The sequence below is a fragment of the Callorhinchus milii genome, unplaced genomic scaffold (genome assembly GCF_018977255.1).
Source record: "Callorhinchus milii isolate IMCB2004 unplaced genomic scaffold, IMCB_Cmil_1.0 Scaffold4, whole genome shotgun sequence".
Lineage (NCBI taxonomy): Eukaryota > Metazoa > Chordata > Chondrichthyes > Chimaeriformes > Callorhinchidae > Callorhinchus > Callorhinchus milii.
Window position 1 is genome coordinate 77,959,424 of NW_024704745.1, and position 23,800 is coordinate 77,983,223.

At 43.5% G+C, this 23,800-nt stretch overlaps 1 protein-coding gene across 1 annotated transcript in view; it reads right to left on the reverse strand.

Moving 5' to 3' along the window:
* Window positions 1-23,800, reverse strand: part of oca2 (oculocutaneous albinism II) — a 105,288-nt gene that overhangs the window by 22,735 nt on the left and 58,753 nt on the right. The window contains exons 16-22 of the mRNA XM_042334433.1: window positions 22,865-22,922; window positions 20,856-20,964; window positions 16,421-16,548; window positions 14,609-14,668; window positions 13,672-13,776; window positions 10,826-10,919; window positions 5,149-5,242 (exon numbers count right to left, since the gene is read on the reverse strand). Coding sequence (XP_042190367.1) covers window positions 5,149-5,242; window positions 10,826-10,919; window positions 13,672-13,776; window positions 14,609-14,668; window positions 16,421-16,548; window positions 20,856-20,964; window positions 22,865-22,922 — 648 coding nt within the window. The remainder of the gene's footprint in view (window positions 1-5,148; window positions 5,243-10,825; window positions 10,920-13,671; window positions 13,777-14,608; window positions 14,669-16,420; window positions 16,549-20,855; window positions 20,965-22,864; window positions 22,923-23,800) is intronic.

Here is a 23,800-nt window from a genome sequence, read left to right on the forward strand (position 1 = left end):
AATGGCTTCCTTCTGAGCTGTATAATTCGATGATTCTATGAAAGGCGAGAGTGAGCCAGGCTGACACATAATGGAGTGAGTCTTCACTCCTCAAGACTAATAGCTAGATGATCTCCATTTCCCAAGTAACACATATTACATGCTAGATTAATGTTACTTGCGTTTTAATGTTTTACAAGTAAATTACTCAAGCACAAGTCATAGATCTTTCTTCTGTAATTTAAGTAACTTCCATTGATCAGGCAAACGTCGAGCAAAATTGCGAAGGGAAATCTGTACAAGACGCTAGTTTTAGCCCGTAAAAACATTTGGTCTTAAAATGCGTTAAAAAAAAATGTGGGAAATTCTTTTTGAAAACCAGTCTTAATTTTAGAGTTTTACATGAAATCTAAATGCAGAAAAACCCATTTGCAAAACATAACTGAAGTTTAGAATTTTCCAGATTTGTTGGTGACTGAAGTTGTTGAACGAAATGGAGAATGAAGATCCTAATGGATAAATGGGGAAAGAGCGGGGAAATTAGATTACAGTAAATAGCTCCACTAAAACAAACACAGACCTCCTTCTGAGCCTAAACGGATATGATATTTTAATGAACAGATTGTTGGCAGCAGACTTGCAATATTGATCACTCAATACACGGCTGTTTGTGGGACACTGCTGTCCGCAATTGGTTGCCTCGTTCCGCTCACAAAATACACAGTCACTACACTTTACAGTATATCCCGTGAAGCCCTTTGAGACGTCTCAATAACATGATAAGGCACTGCATCAAATGCAAGGATTATTATTAATATTATTATTATATAATCCCAGTGTGGAATAGGGGAATTTTACAATGTTCCGACCCAGAGCTGAGAGTGCTAGTAACTGAGCCAACCTGACATCTTAATCAAAGTAGTTTTAAAGTAAAAGCAGTGACTTCTGCTGCCAGGATCAGATGAACTTTTTTCTCTGGAACTAACAACAAACAACTTATATAGCATTTACATAGCGCCCCTCGCACAGGGTAGCGTCCCAGAGCGCTTGACAGTGACGGGACACAAAGCCGAGCCAGGGGGAGAGGGAGGGCGACCATTGGCAAGGTTGGGGGAGGAAGGGACAGGGCGGAGGGATAGAGGAAGAGTGGTCCAGAGTTTTGGGGTGGTAGTGGCTGAAAGCGCGGCCACCGATGGCGGAACAGAGGGCACGGGGGACATGCAGAAGGCCGGAGCTGGGTGGAGAGGTCGGGAGGTGTCAGGGCACGAAAGGATTTGAAGATGAGTTTGGTCTTCAATCGATCTGTTCGGCAAGAGGCAGCCAGCGTGGAGCCTGGCTGGAACCGGTATGATGGGGGTAGACAGTTTAGTGCGGGTGATTATGCGAGCGGCAGAGTTTTGGATCAGCTGGAAATAGTGTCAAATCGTTCACTCACAATGAGAGTTGCCGGCCAATACTCCGGTGAAAGATTCCAGTGATAATACAGCAATAGCAATAATAATAATAATATGCCTTATTGGCTGAGACTTTCCACCCAGAAGAAATAATTAGAGGTTTTTAAAATCGCTTAACCTTTTCATGTCAAATTGCTAAATAACAAAACTTTAAAGAACAATTACAGAAACCAACCGACCAACCATGCAGAAAATCGTGTAGCATTTGCCAGCGGCCTGCAACTGATGGAAACAGATGTCATAAAGTGCTTAAAACAGATCCCAGACAGCTGAGAGTTGTGTTCTACATAATACGGACAACTGAGAGAGTGTAACACAGACTACAAACAGCTGAGAGGAGTCATTATACACAATACAGGCACCTTAGAGTGAGTTACACACTACAGACAGCTGAGAATGTGTTACATAGACTACAGGTAACTTAGTGTGTTGTAATAATAATAATCCTTGCATTTGATATAGCACCTGATCATGTCTTCGAGACATCTCAAAGCACTTCACAGAATACACTGCATTATACAGTGCATAATACAGGGAGGTGAGAGTGTGTTACACAGACTGTAATCCTTGCATTTGATATAGTGCCTCGTTGAGATGTCTTCAAAGCGCTTCACAGAATATACTGTAAAGTGGACTGATTGTGTATATTTTGTGGACACAGACTACGGAAGGTTGAGAGAGGGGGAGAGAGAGAGAGAGTTCCTTGATGAAATAAACAAGAGAATAGATAAAGGTAATGCAGCTGACATGGTGCTGAAGGATATTCAAAAGGCTTTAGATAAAGTGCCACATAAGAAGCTTTAACAAACGAGTTCAATGTTATCATATATTGTGTGACTGGGGTTAAAAGTGCAGTATTCCTAAATCATTCCGATCCTTAATTAACAAACTCTTTATCGACTTTAATATCAATACTAGCAATTGGCTGCCACATTTCTCCCACAAAATACATAGTCAATCCACTTCACAGTGTATCCTTTGAGACATCTCAACGACGTGATAAGGCGCTATATCAAATGCAAGAATTATTATTCGATTATTGTTAGATTTCAAAAGAGAACTGGATATTTACATATAACATAGTAAATGACAGGAGCAGGTGGGTGGAAGGAGGAAGAGCAGGTAAATGGGACTGAAAGGATTACTCTTTAAAAGAGGCAGCACAGAAATAACAACGATAACAACAACAATAATAATATTTGCAATTGACTTTATTACATCTCAAAGCGCTTCATAGAATATACTGTAAAGTGAATGGACTCTATATTTCGTGGGTGAAACAATGGGACAAACGGCATCTTCTGTGCTGTAATTTTCTATAGTTCTATGACTAGTGCCTCCCTCATGACAGACAGACAGACTCCCCCCACCTCACCCCCCCCCCCTCACCCCCTGAATTTGGGAGAACACTAAGTGTATGCGATGTGAGTGCATCGGATATACGATCAGAATCCTGCGAGCAACAACAGCAGCTTGAAAGTAACGAGCTTTAAAAGATTTAGTGACAAAAAAATCCTTTCAGAAGCCGGCGGATAAGCACCTACTGAGGCGATCAAATACTCATTGCTTCCTTTCATCTGAAATGTCGATCCACACATGATCACGGGCTTGTTCGCCTACAGGCTTATTATTATTATTATTATTATAAATTCACAGATACTTTGTGAAGCACTTTGAGATGTTTGAGGTTATAGACGCAATATCAAACGCAAGGGTTATTATTGTTAATGAATTTACAGGGATTCCTGTTAAAGCCACACACACATCCCCCCACACACACACCCTCGTTAGATTGTTGCTTTGTGAAGTTTTTTGTACTCCTGATAATATAATAATAATCCTTGCACTTGATGTGGCATCTTATCATGGCATTGAGACGTCTCAAAGCGCTTCACAGAATAGACTGTAAAGTGAATCGACTGTATATTTTGTGGGCGAAACGCGGCAGCCAATTGCGCACAGCAGCGTCCCACGAACAGTCGTGGATAGAAGCGACCAAATTTTTTTCATATATTTTTAAGGAATTATTACACCCGGAAAAGCGATCCGCCAGTCGACTAACAACCGGGTTCCTACTTACTGCTGGGTAAACAGAGGCGTGTGGAGTAAGGAGACTTGCCCAACGTCTCTCCCTGCCAATGTAAAAGTTGTAGCATTACATACCAGATTATTATTATCAATAATAATTGGTTACCATGTTTCGACCACAAAATACACAGTCAATTCACTTTACGGTATATTCTGTGAAGCGCTTTAAGACGTCTCAATGACGTGATAAGGCGCTGTATCAAATGCACGGAGTATTATTATTATTATCTGCCCATCCTCCTCTTACTATTCAAAGCTGTGCTATGGGAAGTTGCACAGAAGGTAATTAACAAAGATACCATCATGTGTGAAAACCGCTAATTGATATCACATTGGTCTTGCTAAATGCTTCAATAACACATTGCAAATGGCTTGGGGTTGACTATATACAACCCTCATCGAGAGTTAATCAGCTATAACCTTAGGGAGACTCTAAACACTTTAGACAATGGAATCTCTCCCACTCACTCGCTCCCAAGTTCATTCAAGCATATTAATGATCTCTTTTCAGAAAGGGTTGTGATTTGACTCATTATGCATTGATATGGGAATGCTCGGGCTCCCATGCACTTAATGGAACAATTAAGGAATGTAACAATTTTCTATTTGGTGCCGAAAAAAATAGTGTTTAAAAAATCTAACTATTAGATTAATTTGGGTGAATTATCTGGTGAATAGTTACACTGAAAATGTGTTTGAGTCTCTCTCTTCTCTCTCTTCACCCCTTCTCTCGCTCACAACAGGGGTTGTTTATAGTGAAAGGCACTAATTGTGACATTTAACCTAATTTTGGGGGCTGGATCAACAGAATCGTTCAAAACGGAACTCGATAAGCACCCGAGCAACAAAAAACATGATGGGATGTGGCATGAGAACTGGGGGGTGGCATTGATGATTAGGAAATAATAATAAATTGGTCACTCAATCCACGACTGTTTGCGGGACACTGCTGTGCGCAATTGGCTGCCACATTTCACCCACAAAATATATAGTCAATTTACTTTAAAGTATATTCTGTGAAGCGCTTTGAGACGTCTCGAAGACGAGATCAGGGGCTGTGTCAAGTACAAGGATAATTATCAACGTTATGATTATCATGAAAAGAAAGAGATTTGGGCTAAACAATGACACAGACATGATGGGCAGAAAAGTCTTTTCTGTTTAGCCATCTTTCATGCTGACACTCTAATACCATGCTGCAGGGAGCGCTGCCTTATCCGAAGTGATGTCTGTTGGATGAGGCGTTAAACCAAGGTTAAAGATCCCTCAGCACAATTCAAACAGAGAATCGAGCTTCTCCTGGTGTCCTAACCGACATTCCCTCAAGTCATTCGCTTGTGGTTGTTTGTGGGGCTTTGCTATGTGCACATTAGCGGTTGTGTTCTCCTACGAATGCACAGTCTGTGACAGTAAATCCTGTGAAGTGCTTTGTACTCCCGACATGAGATTTGTAGCGTTAAACACATGGATTAGATACAGCGTTAAATCACAAAATGGGTTTGAATGAAGAAAGCCCTCGATAAACAACATATACATTCTGTACTGAACGTGAGCACTATAAACATACAGCCGCGTGTACTTCTACACACATTCACGTACAAAACACCCACAGATAATAAAGTTTTACCTGAAAAATGCCATGAAGGAGAAGCCATAGCCGTGCTGCTCTGCGATGCCAGCACACACCACGTTAGCGGAGGCTCCGATCAATGTGCCGTTACCTGGAGGAAAATAAATTGTTTGAAATAAGGTTCCATGGGAACCACCTCAACGCCCACAGAAAGTTCAGGAGAAATCAAAAGATCCAAGGAATATGAGAAGCTAAGTTTTATGATTGAGAGTTTCCTTACTCCACACACCTCTGTTTACTTAGCAGTCAGTAGAAACCCGGTGTTAGTTGGATCATTTTCCAGGGATCATAAATCCTCCCATAACAATAAAAATTGGTCACTCAATCCACAACTGTTTGTGGGACACTGCCGTGTGCAAATGGCTGCCGCATTTAGCCCACAAAATATGCGGTCAATCCACTTTACAGCATGTACTGCGAAGCACTTTGAGACGTCTCAACGACGAGATGAGTCTTTATATCAAATGCAAGGATTATTATTTATGAAGCCAGGCCAGCAGCTCAGGTAAACGAAGAGGGAGGTAATAATAATAATAATCCTTGCATTTGATATAGCGCTTTTCACGTCGGGAGGACGTCCCAAAGCGCTTCACAGCACACACTGTAAAGTGAATTGACTGTATATTTGTGGGCGAACGCGGCAGCCAATTGCGCACAGCAATGTGTAAGTGTGGGAAGGAAGTTAGGTGTAAGAATTAGGGAAGTTAAGAGAAGGAGGAGGTAAGGGGGGAGGTGAAGTGAAAGGGGCAGATCAGAGGGAACGAAAAGTGAAGAAGATAATGGAAGGGGTAGGCAACAAAATGGGTAATTAAGGGCAGAGTAGAGTAGATAGGTAAGAGATAGGTGTCCTGGCCAACTACTCCCTTGATAAAATTAGTGGTTAACTTCATGGCTGTTTAGAACAATAACAACAAAATTACTTTTCTATAGCGCCTTTCACGTCAGGAGGACATCCCAACATGCTGGACAGTCAGTGTTTCAGACCCGAGCTGGGAGTCGGGATTGGGGAGGGTGGAGGGAAGCAGGGTGATCGAAAGCATGGTCAAAGAGGAGGGTCTTGAGATGGGTCTTGAAGGAGACAAGGGAGGGGGTGAGGCAGAGGAACTACAGGGATGGAGTTCCAGAGGGTGGGGGCAGAGTGACAGAAGGCCCGGGCAGGGAACGTGAAGCAGGCCGGAGCCCCGAGTGGAGGGAGTGGGTAGGGGGTTAGGAGGTCACAGAGGTTCAGGGGAGCAAGACCGTGGAGGGCTTTGAAGGTGAGGACCAGGATCTTGAACTGTATCCTCTGTGTGATGGGAAGCCAGTGGAGTCAGGCGAGGATGGGGGTAATAGGGTCACGGAGCCTGGTGCGGGAGAGGACACGGCCACAGCTTTGCCCACTCACTTAATCTGTCTAAGTCCTACTCCCATCTACCCAACTTACTGTGCCTCCTAGCTTAGTGTCATCTGTAAAGTTGGATAGAAAACTTTTTATTCCTTCATCCAAGTTATTTATATATATGGCGAATAGCTGGGGTCCCAGTACAGACCCCTGGGGAGCACCACTTGCCATGTCCCGCCAAACAGAGAAGGTTCCCTTTATCCCTACTCTGTTTCCAACCTTCCAACCAATTTCCAAGCCACGTCACAAGGTTACCTCCTACTCCACGCGCTTCCATTTTCGCTAATAATCTTTTGTGTGGAACCTTATCAAATGCCTTCTGAAAGTCCATATAAACGACATCCATAGACACTCTCTTATCCACCGTTTTAGTGACCTCCTCAAAGAATTCAACGAGATTAGTCAGACACCACCTCCCCTTCACAAACCCACGTGACTCTCTTTGACGAGCTCATACCTGTCCAAGTGTTCAGTCACTCTGTCTCTGATGATGGATTCCAGTATTTTCCCTATGATTGACGTTAAGCTGACAGGTCTGTAGTTTCCTGGTTTCTCCCTCCCTCCCTTCTTCAATAAAGAGGTGACATTCACCATTTTCCAATCTAAGGGCACAATTCCCAAATCCAGTGAGCTTTGGAAAATTATGACGAATGCAATATGCAATTTCCTCTCCTATTCCCTTTAGCACCTGAGGTGGAAACTATCAGGTCCTGGAGGTTTGCCTGTCTTGATATCTTAAATCTCATTATTTTTTCCATTACCATTTTTTAAATTTATATTGAGCATTTCTTTTTGACTTATTTGTAGGTTCCCCTGTACGACTGATCCTCTGCTGTAAAAACGGTAGCAAAGTATTTATTTAACAAGTCAGCCATTTCCTTATTTCCTGTTTTAGTCTCACCTACATCAGTCTTTAACAGACCCACATTCCCCTTGACCATTCTCTTTCTCTTAATATACTTATTAAAGCTTTTACTATTGGTTTTAATATCCCTTGCAAGTTTTTTTTCATACTCCATTTTTGCTCCTCTTATTTTCTTTGTGACCCTTTGTTGCCTTTTGTAGTTCTCCCAATCCTCTGCATTCACATTTTTTCTTACATTTGAGTAAGCCTTTGCTTTTAGCTTGAGACGGTCTCTAACCTCTTTTGTCCACCACACACTTAACTACACGATTGAAGCTTTTGCGTTTCAGGGATATGTAATTGTTGAGTATTGCATCAAATACTTTTTTTGAATACTTCCCATTGTTCAGTTGCTCATATGATCCATTTGTAGGGCATGTGAGCAAATTAGCTGTCGCGTTTGCCTACAAAACATACAGTTATACTTTGCAATAATTCCTGTGAAGTGCTTTGAGACGTCTTCCCGATGTGATAGAAGTTATATCAAATGCAAGGGTTATTTTATTATTATTATTAGTGTAAATTCTGTTTGTAGGTACACATATGTGGAACTCTCAGACCGGTTTGGATACTCTTAATAATATAATAATCCTTGCATTTGATATAGCGGCTGTTGACGTCTTCAAGACTTTGAGACGTCTCAAAGCGCTTTACAGGATATACTGAAAAGTGAATTAACTGTATATTTTGTGGGAGAAACCGGCAACCAATTGCATACAGCAGTGTCCCACAAACCGTCATGGATTGAGTGACCAAATTTATTTTTGAAGGGATTATTTACCCCCGGAAAAGCGATCCGCCACTCGACTAACAACCGGGTAATTACTTACTACTATGTAAACAGAGGTGTGTGGAGTAAGCAAACTTGCCTGGCATATCGTCTGCAGGGGAATTGAACCCAGGTCCTCTCGCTTGCGAGGCGAGTGCTCTAACTACTGAGCTACAGGACTCTTAGCTTGGAGATAGGTTTCTGGCCGTAGCAGTAAAATGTCTGGTACATTCGCTGACACAAAGGTATGTTCTCGCTGCCTTAAACACGCCCGGACTGTGGTGGAGACGGCAGAATGCTGAAACTCTTGCATCCTCTGGGTTAAGCAGCTTTGCGCTATTATATGCGCGATATCATGCAGAGTACAGGTCCTGTAGTGTTGCTTCACTGCTAACCTGCTCAGTCAATTACGCATTCAGCGCATTCCAATTCCATCTCCACCCCCACCCACCCCCACCCACTCCCCACAAGTTCATATATTTATCTATTTGCGATTCGTGAGTCTCGGAGTGTGAGGTGCTCTGAAATGAATCGCATCTCGGCAGATGCTCCTCTCCTTGTCCTTTTGTCCAGGGGGACAATGGGGTTGTTTTCCCAGCGAGGAAGAGATGCCATTTCCGAGCCCCGGCGTTCAATTTTTCCTTTCAAATTAGACCTTTGTTGGACCAAGAATGCTCACGGGCTGTGCTGTTAATTCCCATCACCCCACTTCCCTGCAGGACTCTGCGTCTGCCTCACCAAGTACGCACAATCAATGAATCTCTGCTCAAACAGGTGCCAGTCTTACGCAGTCTATCCACTGCGCGCGGCTGGGAGAGAAAGCAATCAGCAGCGATACCATCAGGCCCCTCGATCAATGAGTGCTGACACAGCGAGGTGATGAGGGCCACACTGCTGTAACTCGTCTGTTAGTTTCCTCCTGTTTGCCGCAGATTTGCGGCCGATTTGCGCAGCTCGACTTTATTTTACGGGGAAGAAAATAACTTAAAAAAAGAAAGCATTCCAGGTACGAATGAGGGGAAAATAGTTCGCCTTTCAATGGAATAATACCTATTGAGTTTGATACAGTGCCTTTTATCAACAGAACGTGTCAGTGTTTTCCGTAAAGTGTAGTGACTTTGTATTTGTAGGGGATTTTGTTTGGATCAGTCGGGTGTCCGACACGTGTGGAAACCCGTCCCCGTGCTTAAGAGTTTCCAGACCAAACTGAGAATTCCTTGCATCCCACCCACACGTTGAAATTCCAGAGATATTTATTGGATTGGAATGGGCACTCTCTCCCCGGGAGGGACGCAATCTGCTTATCTAATTCCAGATAGTATTAGGCACAGGTTGGCAAAACCCAAGGCTTGGGGACCCCTAGAATGTGCGCTGGGGTAACTGCTGCCCCGAGGCTCTGAAACTGCCTTCCTCACTCCCTTCGTCTCGCTTCCTCCCTTCCCATTTTCAGGGAGACCTTTCTTTTCGACCACACCTTTGGTCACCTTCTCCCCACTCCTCCTAACTCGGCCCCGGGATCCGTTGCTGTGAAGCGCTCTGAGACGCCGTTCGGTGTGGAGGATGCTATATAAATCCAAGTTGTTGTCGCTGGAGTCTAACCAGCTGAAACCACATAAACTGCCATTGATATCACTGCTCTTGATTTAAAAATGAGAGTCCCGTTATGAAAGTTGAGGTGTAAATAATGAATTATGCTAATTGGACATAATTAACACGAGCAAACGCAGCTAATTATAATGTGCCTTTCCCCGAGCAATCAAAGCCTCTAAGTCCTGTCTGTGGGACAATTGGGAAGGAGTTCACTGGAACGCATAATAAGGCTTATATTTTTAGTCTCAGATTCTTGCTTGTTAAAGTAAAATAAGCCTTTTATACGTTCTGCTGAAGGGCACAGGGAAACCTGATTTGTTGTCTATTGGACGACTAACATGCTGACGGGTGGCTTGGATTGATAATGAGGACACTTCACCAGGGAGTCTTTTGGTGCTGTCAAATTCACCGCTCAACCGCCACCCCCACACCCACAAGACCATTGCGAAGGAGCTCAGCGGCTGCAACAACAACAACAACAACAACTTGCATTTATATAGCACCCCTCACGCAGGGTAGTGTACCACAGCGCTTGACAGTGGCGGAGTGCGACACCGAGCCAAGGGGAAGGTGGGGGGGGGGTGGGGAGTGGACCGTAAGCACGGTCGAAGAGGAAAGAGGGATTGGGGGAAGAGTGTTCTGGGATTTGGGGGCATAGCGGCTGAAAGTGTAGCTGCCATTGGAGGGCAAGAAGGCCAAGCAGGAGGCCGGAGCCAGTTGAGCGGAAGCAGCGGGTAGTAGGTTGGTAGGTAAGCAGGTCGCGGAGGTAGGGAGGTGGGAGCCCCTGAAGGGATTTGAAGACAAGTGAGAGGATCTTGGAATCGGTGATAGGGAGCCAGTGGAGCCTGGACACACCTGGAATGATGGGGGTACGGAGTTTAGTGTGCGTCGTAGCAGGACATTATGTTCTGGAATCCGTTCATGGTGAAGTTCATTATTATTGGTCTCCCCCCCTCCGCACTGAGTGTTCAACATCACGCACACACGACACACACACACGCGCGGAGTTTCACAGAGGCTTGACACTGACCTCCAAGGCAGGCTCCAAACGCCAGGGCGAAGATCAGCGGTTTCACAGGCAGGTTGACATCTGCGTCCTGGCTCAGATTAAGTAGAACGGGAATCTAGCAGGAACCACCCCACCCCCCCCCCACCCCACCAAAAAAAAAAGGATATAATTAACAACAAATTGTGTTGATTTAGCACCTGCACAAAAGTAAATGCATCAAGGGGTTTCACATCGACTCAACCTGAACAGTGTGGGAACAGGGCGGGGAGAGAAAATGGAGGCGATAGGAAGCAGAAGATGGTGTTCAGTCAAAGATATAGGTCTTTAGCTGAGTCTTGAAACCAGAGCACAGGCGAGACTTTCATTCTTATGTTCTTATCAGAACAAGAGTTTGGGACACGACATGTCAAGCGACGGCCAGGATGGTGGAAGGCGAACTAGATGGACTTCTTTTGCCTTGCAAGTTCTTACGTTCTTATGAGACCGAGGGATTTTGGAAGAGGGTTCCAGAGAGCAGAGGCAAAGCTCACCCAACAACGTTGCGGTAACAGGGCAAGGTGGCAGGAAGGAAATGTACACAGGTAATCAAACCTGAGTCGTACCAACAACAACAACGACTTGCATTTATATAGCGCCATTCACGTCGGGAGGACGTCCCAAGGCACTGGACCATAACATTTACACAAAGAAGCACTTATATGCAGAAATCAGTTTTATACCACTGAGGCATAACAAATACAAAATTTCAAGTCTGGCGTATCAGGAATTTTAAAATTAAGATTTCTGTAATTTTCTCAGGAAAAAAGGATTAAAATTTCACGGCCACGAATAAAATCGTGTCCCTGGTCATGACTTAATTTAGTATAGGGTTTTGAAAGTAGTAATATACATTGCAGGACTTCTTCGATGCGTTTGTCGTGATAATAACATAATAGTAATACTAATCCTTGCATTTGATATAGTGCCATAGCAGGTCATTGAGATGTCTCAAAGAGCTTCACAGTTGATATGAGTTAGGAGATGGTTCCCATTAAGCTATACATTATTTGGGACCAAGAAATCGTCATGTCTTGGCCATTTATGCGACTTGTACAATCCAACTAGTGTAAAGAAGTTTTTTTTGGAGGAAATTAAGTGGGACTTGGGTGCATGTATGACTTAGGCAAGTAAATGATTTATGACAAGACGATTAATGGAAGTTCATCTGAATATTGTGCTGTACATATAATACATTGTACGTACAGCAAAGTAGCAAAATCAATTTGATATTCAATTTAGGAGATACAAGCTTTGGAGTGTTTGCATCTATAATGACACAATCACGCAGCACTTGCAGCTTTGACATATGCATCTGACATAACACCTCTCACGTTTACGACATCTCAAAGCGTTTCACAGGATTTACTGTAAAATGTAGTTAACTCTGCCCTCTGTAGGCGAATGCGACAGCCAAATTGCACACAGCAATGTTCCCACAAAAAGCCACAAAGTGAGTAACCAATTTTATCTGGGGGATTCTTGGCCAGGACTAATGGACAACACAGAGTTTTCTTTTAAGAAAACAATATTTCATTTTATATTTTCTTGAAAACGATGTCAACTTGCAGTGTGCAATCTTTCCTATCCTATCCTGTAACCTCTCCCGCACTAAGCTCTACATGTCCATCATCTTTCCATCAGTGACTTTGAGCCCACAGTTCCGGCTAACACTCCAGTGCAGTGATGGGGGAAGCCCTGTAATATAGGTGTCATCATTCAGTTGAGACATTAAACCAAGGTCCCGTCTGCCTGGTCAGGTAGACGTTAAAGATTCCTATTCCAAAAGAGAAGGAAGTTTCTCCCAGTTTCCAGGCTAACGATCCCCCAAGTAAAATGGGCATTCAACTCAGGATCCAGTGACTAGCCTTCTTGGGAGTGAGGTAAGGGGGTGGGTGGGTGTTTCCTTGGAACTGAACCCTGAGTCAGGTTTCTGAGCCAAGTGGGTTTGCGGTTCCAGGGCCCTGCTGATGACAGCACAGCCTGGTTCATCAGCAGGACCTAGAAGGGCAACCAGTCACTGTGGGCAGGGAATCATCTCACTCAGCTCCTGTTAACGCTGCAAATCAAAGCCCTAACAGGAAGGTTGTCCTAACTGGTCAAGCAGTGGGGAAGCTTGGCCAGATAGTGCTCTAAATGGCAAAGCTATGTGGTTTTAGCTGGTTAGACTCCAGCAGTTACCCCAAACACTCTGGGGTCCCCAAACCTTGGCTCTTGCCAACCTGTCCCTAGTACTTTTATAGAATTAGGTAAGCAGGATGTCCCTCCAGGGAGAGAGAGCGCATTCCACTCCAACAAACTATCTCTGGAGTCTCCATGTGTAGGTGAGATGCTCTGGGTAATGTTAAGCACAGTGATGGGTTTCCGCATGTGTCAGACACCTGGCTGACCAAAACAAAAGTCTTCAGTGGCAACCTCATGGCTATTTACAGGACTTTGCGGTGCAAAATGGCTGCCTCTTTTGCCTATAAAAACTGCCACTGCAAACTAATTACTGGGAAATGCATTGAGATGTTCAAAGCACCGTAAAAGTCTAAAATTTTTCTTTCTTTATTAAGATTTGGAAGCAAACGAAGGCGAATTCGATTAAATTCCACACAAGGAGAGAATCTTTAGAGGGGGGAAAAGGTAAACGTCAGAACCTCCAGCAATGAACACTGAAGTGAACAAATTGTCGGAAAGTTGTCTTGGTAACAAAGAAGGAAAGACTGAGGTTCAACACCGGAAGGTTGGATCCGTAACTTAGCAACTTAGCTTCGTTTTTTTCCCTAAGCTTTCCTGAGACCCATGATTTTTTTCAAGAAAAGATAACATCTCTTCAAAGGACTTACCATTGTGGCCGTGAAAGGAATGTTATCTATCAGGGAAGAGGCAAGGGCAGAGATCCAGACAACTAGAATAATAGCCACTGTGAGACGTTGGTCTTCTGGAACAGACTGGAGGTGAAAGAAATGAGCATTAGGTTTGGGAGGATCAAATGGTAACATGTGGAGACATTTGATCTGCAGGTTAACTCTCAATAAGAAACCGTAACACAGGAGCCCGCTGTGGCTGTGCTCAGCTCTCGACTGAGTAATAATAATAGTCAATGCATTTGATATAATATAATATAAACAGTCGTGGTTTAAATAACCAAATTATGATTATTATTATTATTTTTTATTTAATTATAATAATAATTCTTGCATTTGACATAGCGCCTCATCGCGTCATTGAGACATCTCAAGGTGCTTTACGGGATTTTGCTGTAAAGTATAGTGACTGTGTATGTTGTAGGCAAACGTGACAACTAATGTGCGCGCAGTAAAAACAGCCGTGATGTGAAGGACCAATTTTACTTGGGGGATGGCTGGCCAGGACACCGGGAGAAACTTCCTTCTCTTTACAAAACGTGCCGTGGGATCTTTAACATCCACTGAACAGATAGATGGGATCTTGGTTTTAATCTCATCACAATCAACAGCATCTCCGATAATGTAGGGTTCCCTCAGCCCTGTCAGACAATAAGCTCAAACTCCTGACATGGGGCACGAACGCACACCCTCTGACTCAGAGGCGAGAATAACCTCCAACTGAGGCAGGCTGACATGCCTCCATTGCACCCACAGACACACAGCCACTACACTTTGCAGCGAAACTCTGTGAAGTGCCTTGAGACATTTCAACGATGTGATAAAGAACTACATCAAGAGAAAGAGTTATTATTATCTGTATTCAGGAAGTCAGACATTCAGAAAATAGGCAGTTCCTCTCATTGTTATCAGTTACCTTTATCAAGGTGGCCGTCTGCTCTCCAATGTAGTCAATCAAATGCAGATTCGCCAGTGCCTGGGTTATAAATGGAACAAAAAAAAGGAAATTGAGGTAGCAACTCAGTCAGTGAGTAATATTATAATCATAATAATCCTTGGATTGATGCAGAGCCTCATCACATTGAAATGTCGTATAACACTATATTAAAAACATAACAGAAAGCTATTTACAAGGCTATGACATAAGAGCAGGGAAGTGGGACTAGTTGGAAGCTCTTTCAAAGAGAAAGCTCAGGTCTCGATGGGCCGAATGGCCTTCTTCTGTGCTGTAAGATTTTATGGTTCGATCATTTTGTTGATAGGAAGGACTGAATTTAAGAAGTTTCCTCGATTCTGCATCCACTTAAATTTGAAGTCAAAATGGACTTTTCGCCTCCTTGCTTCAAACCTCCGCATCGCTCTGCCGAGCTTTAGATTAATAAGGTTAGAAAAAAGATGGAATGAAAAAGGGACTTTCAACAAAATGTGGTCATTCATTTGACTGGCTGTGTGTGGGACATTGCTAAGTGCAAAACTAGCCACCACTTCCTCCCACAATTATTACAGTCACTACACTTTGCAATATAATAATAATAATAATCCTTGCATTTGATATAGCGCTTTTCACGTCGGGAGGACGTCCCAAAGCGCTTCACAGAACACACTGTAAAGTGAATTGACTGTATATTTGTGGGCGAACGCGGCAGCCAATTGCGCACAGCAATGTCCCACAAACAGTCATAGATTGAAAATGACCAATTTATTATTGTTTTTGGTTTTGGAGGGATTATTATTAGGCTCTGTGTGGAGTAAGGAAACTTGCCCAAGGTTTCGCCCTCTGCCTGGAATTGAACTCCGGTCTCTCGCTTGCATATCCCATGAAGCGCTTTGAGACGCGCTCCCAAGCGCTATACTAAATGCAAGGATTATTATTCTATTATTATTAAATGTTTAGCCAGTTTTTCTTCTTTCCTTTGAATAAGTGAATCAACACAGCACCCACTTCTCTTTGAAAGCTCATACAGATCCTGCCTTGACCTGGTAGAACATTCCACACCCCAACAACTCTCTGTGTAACACAAATACCTCTGAATCTCCCTCTATGCTCCTTTGTTAATTATAGTCACTGGGGGCAGGGAATCCTCCCACTCAGCTCCTGCTAACCCTGCAAGCCAAAGTTCTAACAGGTAAGGTGGTCCTAGCTGGACAAGTAGCAGGAAAGCTTGCCAGATAGTGCTCTCAATGGCAAGTTTTGTGGATTTAGCTGGTTAGCCTCCAGCAGTTACCCCAACGCACACTTTGGGATCTCCAAGCCTTGGTTCTTGCCAACCTGCACTTAATATTGTCTGGAATTAGGTAAACAGGACGTGTCTCTCCAGGGAGAGAGAGTGCATTCCATTCCAACAACCTGTCTCTGGGATTTCCATGTGCAGGTGGGATGCCTGGAATTCGCAGTTCAGTTTGGATACATAAGCACGGTGAGGGGTTTCTGCATGTGTCAGAGAAAAACAAATTAATCACAGAATCATAGAATTATACAGCACAGAAGGAGGCCATTCGGCCCATCGTGTCTGTGCCGGCTCTTTGAAAAGAGCTATCCAATTCAATCCCACTCCCCCGCTCTCTCCACAGAGCCCTGCAAACCTGTCCTCCCCTAATCACTGACTCACTGACCACAGAGGACATGTTGTACGTTGTAGACTTGGTGTCTAATGAGTAGCTTATGGCTCACTTTTAATGTTGAGGGCTTACTCGCAACAATGAGTAGCCTCTCATAAACGTGACTTACCTCCATCAGCACGAAGAGGGCTGCGAAGAAGAGAAGTGTTGCCCATTCCACCCTGTGCAATATTATCTCAAAGTCATGGATGTCAGCCAGCACCAGGAGCCACATTGCACCCAGCATCGCAATCCACCCTGTTTGACGCAAATTAAAAGCAGGTTTTACAGAAGCACAATGGGGAGACTGGTTGGGGAGGAGTGGGGGTGGGTCTGGTGGTAAGAGGAGAAGGGCAGGAGTTTTCCCAATCCCAGTTTCTTTATTAAATAAAGCCAGGAATAATTCAGCAATGCATGTCACTTGGCTCTGTTGGTAGCACGCCTGTGTCTGAGGCTGAATGTTGCAGTAAGATGTGATAAAAGAATACCTTGCATTTGATAAAATGCCTTATCATATCTTCGGGACATCTCAAAGCGCTTCACAGAATATACTGTAAAGTGAATTGACTGTGGATTTTGTGGGCGAAACACAAGGACAAAGATATCCTTCTGATGTGAAAGACTCTATATCAAATATAAGAATTATTATGTCATTGAATTGGTTTCGGTGTCACAACAGCAACTTGCATTTACATAGTCCCCTTCACATGGGCTAGAGTTTCGCAGCACTTAATAATCCTTGTATTTGATATAGCGTCTTATCACATCTTTGAGATGTCTCAAAGTGTGTAAAGTGAATTGACTGTGGATTTGTGGGCGAAATGTGGCAGCCAATTGCGCACTGCAGTGTCCCACTGGATTGAGTGACCAAATGAATGTACGAGTCGTAAGGTAAATAAACTCCAGCTCAGGAGCGACAGTCATTGAGTTAACACTGCTCTTAAAACCACTCTCAAAAACCTGCAAAAAATGCTTTTTCCCTCCACGTTTCAGATGAATTATCGTTGCATGACACACAATTTATCAAAAGTCACTCAGTGTCAGAAACAAATTAAAGAGCTCTAGCAGAGGTATTTCCAAATCAATAGTAATCATGGTGACTGATCAAGAGTTGGGGTTATTGCAAAGGAAAAATTATTTCATCAAATGTCAAAACTGCAGAATCTTGTGTTAAAATATTCACGTTTCTAATGGTGTAATGCGCCACAATGTTATCGCCAAACCACAACACTGTTCCTTTTCCTGTAAACCTTATAAAACCACAGTGAATAATGGCTTAAAGAGTTGCCGTGATATTTATCTTCCTTTCAGAAAAGGTCCTGATAAGACCTCCAATCAGAAAATCGCCCGTCCTCTCGCTCACCCGAGGCAAAAAAATGAGCGTTATTTCAGAGCAGATTTATTGACGGACTGAAGGAAATGCCAGCCCGGCTCAGTGAGCAGCACTCTCGCCTCTGAGCCAGAAGGAAGTGGGTTCAACCCGCACATCGGGACTTGAAGCTCACCGTCCGACCCGTCTCAAGACCCTCCTCTTTGACTGCACGTTCGGTCACCCTCTTACCCCTACCCTCCCAGCCCTCTACCCCTCCTGATCCCAACAGCCTACTCAAGTCCAAATCTCTGATTGTCCAGGGCCTTGAGACGCCCTCCCAGTGTGAAAGACGCTGCACAAATGCAATTTGTTGTTGTTGTTCTTGTTAAACTATGCTCCCCGTCCGCCTGTTCAGATGGAATCCTGTGACACCATCTGGAAAGAGAATGGAGGAGTTTCTCCTGACTAGAATCCCTCCAGATAATTTGGTCACTCACTGTTCAAAGGTGGATCAATGGGATCAACCATTAATTAAACCAAACACAATTCAAACTCAATCCCTCTGTCTCAACCCCTCTTTGTCTATCGTTAAATCCCACTTGAAGACCTATCCCTTCAACCACACCTCTGGTGACTTCACCCATCCCTTCACCATTGTTAGACATCAAAACACGTCATTGTGCAGCAATCCAAGATTCTAACCTACATGAAGGGTGGCATATAAATGCAAGTTGTTATTTGCTGGACCTTGAAGTGTACAAGTTGACTCCTCCATTTTTTATGCTCTAATGCATCCCCTACTATAATGCGCTTCTTCATAACAAGCAGTTCTAGTGTGGATCCCATTCACTGGCAATTTTGGGTGGAAATGGTTGACTTCTAGGTCAGCAGATCATGACCTATATCACTCCCTTTTTGCTGTGTATGTGCAAAGCAGGAAGTGACCTTGATGCCCCTGAAGGGTATCTCAAGGTCGGTAAACTGGCAGGAAAGGATTGCTCTTTAAAGGCGCTGGCACAGACACGATGGGCCAAATGCCTGTTTTCTGTGCCGTAATAATAATAATCCTTACATTTGATACATTTAATTTTGGAAGGATGTCCCAAAGCGCTTCACAGGAATCACTGCAAAATGGAGTAACTGTATTTTGTGGGCAAACGTGTCAGCCAATTGGGGCACAGCAATGTCCCCAAAAACAGCCAGATAGGGGTGACAGAAACTCCCTTCTCTTTGACTCATGCTTTGGGATCTTTAATGTCTGCCTGAATAGGTAAAATGGGCCTGAGTTTAAGGACAGACAGTAATGTTTCATTGGTTCTACAGTTCTAAGGGCCTTCTTCACAGAATCAATGAATATTACAGCACAGAAGGAGGCCATTTTGCCCCTTGTGCCTGCGCCAGCTCTTTGAAAGAGCTACCAACAAGACCCACTCCCCCACTCTTACCCCATAGCCCTGCAATTTTTTCCTGTTCAAGTACATATCCAATTCCCTTTGGAAAGCTACTGTCGAATCTGCTTCCACCACCCTTTCAGGCAATGAATTCCTGGGTAAAAAAATTCTCCTGATCTCCCCTCTGATTCTTTTGCCAATTATCTTAAATCTGTGTCCTCTGGGTACCCCAGTGGAAACAGCTTCTCCTTATTTTCTCTATAAATCTTAGTCTATGATCTTATGATCCCCTTAACTGTAGCATCGGTATCAGTAATGAATCACAGTCTTGTCATTGCTGAGTCCTAATTTTCCTCGAAATAATCTATGCAGGAGGCAGCTTGCCTCGTATCACATCACTTCATTAAAAAAAAGTTACATGGTGTAAAAATATTAAATTATGTTAATACAATAATTGCCCCTTTAAATCAAGTCGATCACATAATGAAATGGAATTGCAGTTTAAATGGATCAACCATAAATTAAACTGAACACAATTCATCAGGTAACTGTATCGCGGTGATGGATAATTAAACCCTGCGCTTGAGTGACTCATAGCGGGATTTATATTCTGGTAGAATAAAGAATCGTAGAAAGTTTCGAGCATAAAGAGATGATATTCAGCCCAGAGTGTGTATGTGCGTGTACAGGTAGCGTAATCTAACATACTATCAAAGTCTATTAGAGTCCTGAATTCACTGTGAAGTATATTCTGCGAAGCATTTTGAGACGTCTCAATGACGTGATAAGGCGCTATATCAAATGCAAGGATTATTATTATTATTATTTTTATTATCTCTTCCTCATCCCTCTCAGTGGTATCATTTTCCTGCAAGAAATATTTTTTTGAACGGCCACAGAGGTGGCAGCCACCGTCCACAGGATTTCAATGGGGAGGAAACGCACGGTGTCAGCTCACAGGTAATCTCAAGGCAAGTCTTATAGCAGTAGAGGAACAATCCCAATTAGCACTGTAACCCCATGGAACTCAAGACAATGTCAGCAGATAGGCAGAGAGAGAGGGAAAGAAAGGCATAACAAAGGCCGGCAATATCCGGAAACCAAGTCTCAAGTCTACTAATGGCATTTCACTGTTTTCCTGCAGATAGTTAAATATACATCAAATAGTGTAGATAATAATAATCCTTTCATTTGATATAGCACCTTATCAAGTCATTGAGACATCTCAAAATGCTTCACAGAATATACTGTAAAGTGAATTGACACGGCAGCCAATTGCGCACAGCAGTATCCCACAAACAATTTTTTAAAAAATTTTGAGGGATTATTATCCCCGGAAAGGGATCTGTCAATCAATTAACAACCAGGTTCCCACTTACTGCTCGGTAAATAGAGGCGCACGGAGTAAGCAACTTTGCCTAACATTTCACCCCGTCCAGAATCGAACTGGGGTCCTTTTTTTTGCGAGACGAGAGGTCTAACCAATAAGCCACAGGACTCAGTAGATACGTTCAAGAGGAAGCTAGAGCTCCACGAGGGAGAGGGGAATAACATAAGAACATAGGGAATGCTAGACAAAAAAGACCAAGGTCCATCTAGTTCGCCTCCCACCTTCCTGGCGGTCTCATGCACATAAGTCCCAAACTACTTCTGTATTATATCCCATAGTGCTATTTCCTAAAAGAAAGCTATAGGAACATAAGAAAGAAAGGTGTTGGAGGGAATAAGGAGTGGGTGAAGACTTGTGTGGATATCAGCATCAGCACGGACTGCTTTTTCCATCCTGTACATTCTTTGTAAATCATCATAACCGCAAGTGTGAGTGCTCGAGGTGAGTGCAATGTGCTCGAAGCCTCTCTTACCAAGGTCTAGGTGAATGCCAGGAACAAATGAGTTGAGAAAGAACATGAAGATAACAAATCCTAAAACGGTTGAACATTTCACCAGGAGGCTCTTGTCCATTATCCTGTGCTGCAAAGATATAATCAACAGTTGTTTAAAAGGGGGATCATGTACCTTAGTCAGTGGCACTCTCCCACCCCCAGCTTCCCCATGTCGGGACTTTGAGCTCACAGTCTAGGCTGATACTCCATTGCAGTGTTGGGGAGGATTTGGTGAGGATGAGACACTAAACTGAGGTCCTGTCGGACGGCTCAGTTGGATGTTAAAGATGCCGCGGCGCGATTCGAAAGGAGAAGGGAGTTTCTCTCGGTGTCCTGGCCGACAATATCCCCAGATAAAAAAAATTGGTCACTCGCTTTGTGGCTGTTTGTGGGGCACCGCTGCGTCCGATTCATTGACGTGTTTGACTACAAGTAATCAGTGACAACATCGGTTTGAATCTGTTCAGCGTCCCTCACGTGGATAGTGTCTCAAAGTGCTTAAGACCTCGGTGTGGTTTGACACCGAATCAGAGAGGGAGGGGAGGTGACCGAAGGCACGGTCAACGAGGAAAGTCTTCAGGTGTGATTTGACAGTGAGCAAAGAGGGGGCAAGACAAGAGAGGTGACTACACCTGACTAAATTTCTGTGAAGAGACATGATGTGAAAAGACACGTTAATAAATGCAAGGATTTATTATTATTGTCGTTATTTCCCCCTCCCTATATTATTTGGGTGATAACATTTGAATGAAAACCTGCGGTCCAGAGAGTACATTTTCATTCCCTGTCCTACAAGTTAAGATATTAAAAAAATCCTGCTCTCTTTCTCTCTTTCTCTCTCTCTTATCTCTTTCCTTTCAGAGCTGGATACGCGCTACAACAAAAAAAACTCTTTCAATAAGCAGCTAATTTACTTTATGTTATAACTAACAAATCGCATTACCTTTTAAATGCTCATTCTCCTGTCGCCCACTGCAACACTGGTGACACAATTGAGCGCAATTGTAATTGTGAGGTCTTTACGCTGAGCGTAATCAGCGACTCGAACAGGTCGCCAGGAAAGGTGTTTGACGTCAGGTCATTGGGACTCATTTAAAAAGCAGCTTAATGCAGTGATGGGGGAAATGGGAGTGTGGGTGTTCTGGAGAGGTGAGATTGGATAGGTTTAAGGGCATTTCTTCATCTAAACTAATCTTGTGTGTGTGTATGGGTGGGTGTTCACCCCGCTCTCTAATGCCTCTGAACATCCCGCTTGCTTCCTTTTTTTTTTCTCCCCACATCATCAACAGAAATTGTTTTAAATTTTGGGGGGTGGTCACCCGTTGTGTCTGACGCGTGCGGAAACCCATCACCGTGTTTCAGAGTATCCAAACCAAGCAGAGGATTCCAGGCCTCCCACCTACACGTGGAAATCCCAGAGATAGGTTGTTGGAACGGAATGCGCACTCTCTCCCTGGTGGAACATCCTATTTACCTAATGCCGGAAAGTTAAGCTAACTCGCCGAACGAAACAACTAGCCCACGCTGAAAATTGTTAATTCTTTCCACTTTTCATAACCGTAGAGAACTCCAAGGCAGGTGTGACCTCGGCTCCATCACTGTTGATGGTAAAGGAGATGATGGAGGAGAAGACAGGTCACCGAAGGCAGGGATTTAGTCTTCTCAGCTCCTGTTAGTGCCAAAAAAGCTATAAAGGGTAGGGGACCCTAGCTGCGGGAAGCTAGCCACGCACTTTTCACAATGGCATCTACACAGTGGCTTTTGGTCTTTAAACTCCAGTAACAATATGGCACCTTTCACGTACGATAGTGTCTCGGAGCGCTACACAGTGGTGGGGTTGGACGCAAGGGAAAAGGGGAAGGTTGAAGAGTAATGTGCCACAAACCAGCAATAAAATTAATGACCAGTTTTAATCGGGAGGTTGCTGACTAGGACACTGTGGAAGGGGGAAAGGAGGAGAAAAATACGTGAGAAGAAAAATCTCTTACTGTTTTCTGCAGTTCCTGAATGTTGCTTTCCCAGTTTTTGTCATCTTGAGAAATTTGCCTAAAATAGAAAATATTATATCAAATATTGTAAACTGTAGCGGGACTATCCAAGTGTTGCCTTTATGACTGAAGAAAGCACTTTTTCAGCAGTTTATTGTATTGACAATATAATAATAATATTCCTTGCATCAAAATGTCTCAAAACGCTTTACAGTAATTTCTATTAAATGTAATGATTGTGCAAAATAATCCTTGCAATCGATATAGCATCTTATTCCATTCTCAAAACACCTCAAAGCCCTTCACAGGGTTTACTGCAAACTGTAGTGACTGTGTATTTGTAGGTGAATGCAGGGGCCTGCCCCCAAAACACCCATGAAGTGAGGAAATTGATGGCCAGGACACTGGGAGAAATTCAAATTTAGAGCACTCGTCTTGCAAGCAAGAGACCCGGGTTCACTTCCCGGCAGGGCGAAACCTTGGGAAAGTTTCCTTACTCCACACGTCTGATAATAATCCCTCAAGAAATAAAATAATAAATAATAATAATTTGGTCACTTAATCCGTGACTGTTTGTGGGACACTGATGTCCGCTACTGCGTTTCGACCACAAATATACAGTGAATTCACTTTACAGTATATTCTGTGAAGCGCTTTGGGACGTCTAGAAGATGTGAACAGCGCTATATCAAATGCAAGGATTATTATAAGATCAATTTACAGTAACTACTGTCAAGTGGTATTGGCTGTTTTCACAGGCGGCTCAGCCTTTCACTCAAACGCTGTGCCCTGAACAGTCAGAAGGTGCAGTCTCCAACATTAAGCTTGTTCCAGACTTGAGAATACTCAGTGAGACGATTTGAGTAACATGGGTGTAGTTTTAGAGTTTAATATTCCCTGCTTTAATTCGGATCTGTTCCCTGGTTCCCGCTTTTC